Here is a 4,683-nt window from a genome sequence, read left to right as displayed (position 1 = left end):
TTTTTAAAGATATATTATTTTATTATTTAGTATATAAATTCACATTTATTTAGCTCGTGTAATACACGGGGTAATCTAGTATAAGAAAAAAAAGAGAGAAGGAATTAACGAAGGAGAGACGTGAAGGACAGCTGTGGTGAGTCACCATGGTCCATTTGGAGGGATCAAACATTATCCAATCATACCCAAAGATGAGTTTTATCTTCAACACCTATCAAACCCGTCTCTATATATACACAATCAAATGCAGTATCGATGAGAACAAACATACATACGTTATACGTACATACATACACGCATCACATTTTTGTAGAATCGGATCGGGTCGGGTCGGGTCGAAAGCCATCATTACTGTAAACTTGTAAGTTTTCTTTCTTTTTGTTTAGGGGCTTTATCACACCACATCAGCGACATGTCATATAGGGGGCTTAACTTGTATGCAATGGTTTAAGCCCCCTTTAAAGCCTCCTATTAAACAAAATACAAAAAAAAAATTTAAAGAGAAAAAAGATTTGATTGGTTGAAAAGCATTGGTCTCACATGTGTTTCCCTTTAACGCTCGTTACTGTAACGGTGGAGCATCGATGCCCCCCCCCCCTTTTTGACGCGCGGGGATGAGGTGGGGGCACTATAAGACGCTAACGAGTCTGATGCGGCCAGAGACGCTATACCACATCCCTAACGTTAGAACACAAATGACATCAACCAATGTCTTACGAAATGATACTATTATTGGTTCAAGATTCCATGGAATATACTTATATACTTGAAGGCTAGCTTCATACCTTCTTGTCAACATATGTAGCAAACTTGTTTGATGTACCATTTAACCAAGCAAACATTTATTTTGTTATCATTTGATATGATTGACAATGTATAGCTTAGAAAATTGTATTGATTGTGACAAAATTTTCTTAGACGCTTCACCCTTACATTTTTCTTCTTTTACAACTTTGTCAAATATCACTTTTCATTTTTTACCCTAACACTTTTCCACTTTCACATTTAGTCCGTGTACATTTCATCTTTTACAAATTTGTCATTTTACGTTTCCATCTAAATTTTGCTAGTTAGCATGCTACAACGCGCATGTGTGGTTCGACGTTTATACGTTATTTTCTTGGCGTTTAACGGCCTCGTCGCAATGCACGGGTCCTAAGTCGACTTAGCTATTCGTTTCTATGTTTTACGTTTCGGTTTAATTTTTGCCAGTTAAAACGTTGCAAAGCGCGTATGTGGTTCAACATTTTTGCGTCTACTTTTATTTGGTTTAACGATCCCGTAGCAATATACGGATCCTAAATACTAGTTATATTATTAATCAACTATAAGTAGAAATAGAAGTATAATGAAAACCTCAAAGACTCTAAGCTCATAGGTTGCCCAACTATTCAATTGTAGGGGGGGGGGTATTCCACGGTCCTCCCAACCACCGAGGTGATCCCACCTCGCAGACCGCCACCCAGCAAGCCTGAGTCTGGGGGTAAATTCGCTACCGTAGGGGCATTGGGAACGAGCAAGACTCGAACCCGCCACCTCCGGGTTAGAATGCGGGCTGGTGGCCATTGGGCTGACACCCAATGGTTTAACTATTCAATTGTATGATAAATCCTACTTGCAAACTCACACACCCCAATCAATAATGTGTGGGCAAATTCTCACCCCAATAAAAAAAAATATGACAATGACAAGTCATATTTGCAAACTCACACACCTCCTAACCTGAATATATTTATTTAACACAAGTTGGTGTCTATGTCTATGTGTAGGCCCACAAGTCACAAACACCCATGCATACATAACACAGTTTTGTAACTTTGTTGCAGACACAACTATACCTCTTGTCTTTGTGAAAAATGGTAAATGGGAAGATGAACATGGAAACACCAACAAATGTTACAATAAAAGGTATTCTTGGTACTTTAATGGCAAGTGTTGATGAGAAGAAGAAGAAGAGGCTAATCTCTTTAGGAATGGGCGACCCGACCGCTTATTCATGCTTCACTACCAATATTGTTGTTCAAGATTCCGTGGTTCAAACTCTTGAATCCCAAAAATTCAATGGCTATTCGCCTACTGTCGGCCTCCTCCAAACACGAACGTATGTATTTTTCCCATATTTACTGCAGTTAAAAGTTAAAACCTCTTCGAAGTCAACCTTTGACTTTTTGTGTCAAAACAAGTTACATTTTTAACTTCAGAAAGGATATAGATAACTAACCGAACCGTATACATATACACAACTTAGTTTTGTTCTTTGTTTATGTTGTTTTTAGGGCAATTGCTGAATATTTATCCTTGAATCTTCCATACAAACTATTAGAAGATGATGTGTATATAACAGCAGGCTGCACACAAGCTATAGAAGTTGCAATATCAATTCTAGCTAGACCGAACGCAAACATATTGGTTCCAAAACCGGGATTCCCAATTTACGAGCTTTGTGCAGCTTTTCGAAATGTGGAAATCCGACATTTTGACCTTCTTCCAGATAAAGGCTGGGAGGTTGACCTTGAAGCCGTTGACGCCTTAACTGATCAAAATACGGTTGCTATTGTAATAATAAATCCCGGGAATCCTTGTGGCAATGTCTATAGTTATCAACATTTAAAAAAGGTAACAGACAGACACACGCGCGCGCACACATACATAATGGTTATTGTGACTTGCTAAAGTACTTACTACTAAACTACTGATTTTGGGGCTATTATTAGATTGCTGAAGCTGCAAAGAAGAACAAGATTTTAGTTATAGCAGATGAGGTTTACGGGCATTTAGCATTCGGGGAAAACCCGTTTGTGCCTATGGGTGTATTTGGGTCCATGGTTCCGGTTCTTACACTTGGTTCGTTGTCGAAAAGATGGTTAGTGCCTGGTTGGAGGCTTGGGTGGTTTGTTACCACCGATCCTAACGGCATCTTCAAAAATGCAAAGGTACAAATCCCCGAAAACAAATTTTCTATAATCTCTAGATGTTACCGACAAACAAATATACTGAATTCTAACTATCTTCTTTTTTATGTTTTATAGACTGTTGAGCGGATAAAGAAGTACTTCGATATATGTGGCGGCCCGGCAACCTTTATACAGGTTCTAACTCCTTAATTTTTGTAAATTCAATATCTGTTTTCACGAAGTGGCACTTCATAAAGCAAAAGATTAAAAAAAACGTACCTCGTGTTTCAGGCAGCTGTGCCTCGCATCTTGGAGGATACAAAAAAGGCGTTCTTCACAAGTATGTTATGCACACTGAAGCAGACTTGTGATATTTGTTTCGAGAAAATTAACGAGATCCCTTGTTTCACATGCCCACAAAAACCTCAGGGAGCTATGGCTGTTATGGTAAGAATTTGGCTGATTGATTTAAATATTAAAAATCAATGGTAAAACATTAAAAAAAGTTGTTAAACTCTTTTGTTTTTTATATGTGAATTTATTTATGTAGGTGAAACTGAATGTTTCTTTACTAAAAGATATTAGTGATGATATTGACTTCTGTTTCAAGCTAGCCAAAGAAGAATCTGTAATCCTTCTTCCAGGTAATAAGCAAACAACCAACCTAAAACTCTTTAATATGTGTTAATGTTATGTTCGTAAATATTATGGGTTGGGTTGTGCAGGTCTTACAGTGGGTCTAAAGAACTGGGTTCGGATAACTTTTGCTGCAGAACCATCTTCTCTTGAAGAAGCTCTTGATAGAATCAAATATTTCTACCAAAGGCATTCCCATCACCAATGTAACTAGACATCATATTCAGATTTAAGTATTTAACTGTTACACACAGTTTCACACAGCATGTAATTTGATTGATTAATATAGCCACTCAACGCACGCGCTCTTGGCTTCTAAATATGTATTTTATGTGCATGAAAAGAATAAAATTATGGCCCGAGGCATATTCATTTGCTACCCGTGTCGTTTCTGTGGCATCGTTTCTAAAAACCATTCCAAAGTTTTTCTATGGTTTGATCGCTCAACTCTTGCAATTCAAACCAGAAATAACAGAACAAGAAGCAGTCAATCAAGATGAGAACACCAAAGGTCTAAAAATCGTATAATATATAATTCAAGCAGCCAAAACATTAACAAAAGCAATACCAGCATAATCAAACAATAACAAACACCATCAGTCCCGTTACGAGTTACCTAATCTGCAACATTTACCAGCTCATACTCCGCAACAGAAAGGTTTAAGGTTGTTGTCCTCTTTAACTTCAAATGCAACAGGATCACTTACCTCGATACGAACCCACTTGTTCACGCGCCGATTTTCCCATTTCGAATGAAGACAGTGGTACTGGTACCAGGTTTCATGAGATCAACTGCATAAGAGAATGAACAAAAAGAAACTTCTACATAATAATTGCAACACAGTTAAATGTTGATAATCATGAATTTTCAATTTGATATATGGGCCTAAATGGGCTTTGATCTTGATTTGATTTTTTTTTTTGAAGCCCGAACTAAACATACTAGTACTACAAGTCTACAACTCAAGCAAAAAGAAAAATAACCCAACAAAAAAATAGGTGGTAACTTCTAAGACCACCCGTACTGGGCGACTTTTTAAAAAAAAATTGAAAAAAAAACGCCCGGAAACGCCCCGAGCCCCACTACGGCCGGCGTTTTCCAGCGTTATTTTTGAAAAAAAATGCCGTTGGCGTTTTAATTAAAACGCTGGAC

The 4,683-nt window shown here is 37.7% G+C and overlaps 1 protein-coding gene across 1 annotated transcript; it reads left to right on the top strand.

Annotated features, from left to right (window-relative positions):
• Nucleotides 1-240: 240 nt before the first annotated feature.
• Nucleotides 241-3,890, top strand: LOC110885705 (probable aminotransferase TAT2). Its single transcript, XM_022133408.2, has 8 exons — nt 241-361; nt 1,827-2,101; nt 2,277-2,616; nt 2,715-2,933; nt 3,030-3,089; nt 3,186-3,341; nt 3,445-3,538; nt 3,620-3,890. The coding sequence occupies exons 2-8, from the start codon at nt 1,857-1,859 to the stop codon at nt 3,742-3,744; spliced, it is 1,239 nt and encodes a 412-aa protein (XP_021989100.1). The 5' UTR covers nt 241-361; nt 1,827-1,856; the 3' UTR covers nt 3,745-3,890.
• Nucleotides 3,891-4,683: the final 793 nt, after the last annotated feature.

The sequence above is a fragment of the Helianthus annuus genome, chromosome 10 (genome assembly GCF_002127325.2).
Source record: "Helianthus annuus cultivar XRQ/B chromosome 10, HanXRQr2.0-SUNRISE, whole genome shotgun sequence".
Lineage (NCBI taxonomy): Eukaryota > Viridiplantae > Streptophyta > Magnoliopsida > Asterales > Asteraceae > Helianthus > Helianthus annuus.
This window is presented reverse-complemented; position numbering and strand designations above follow the sequence as displayed.

Bases quoted from the DNA above. Each gene is read 5' to 3' on its own strand.
- LOC110885705 (XM_022133408.2), top strand. From the start codon at position 1,857: ATGGTAAATGGGAAGATGAACATGGAAACACCAACAAATGTTACAATA. The intron at 3,090-3,185 runs GTTCTAACTCCT...CTCGTGTTTCAG, and splicing joins GCCCGGCAACCTTTATACAG to GCAGCTGTGCCTCGCATCTT. The intron at 3,342-3,444 runs GTAAGAATTTGG...TTATTTATGTAG, and splicing joins AGGGAGCTATGGCTGTTATG to GTGAAACTGAATGTTTCTTT.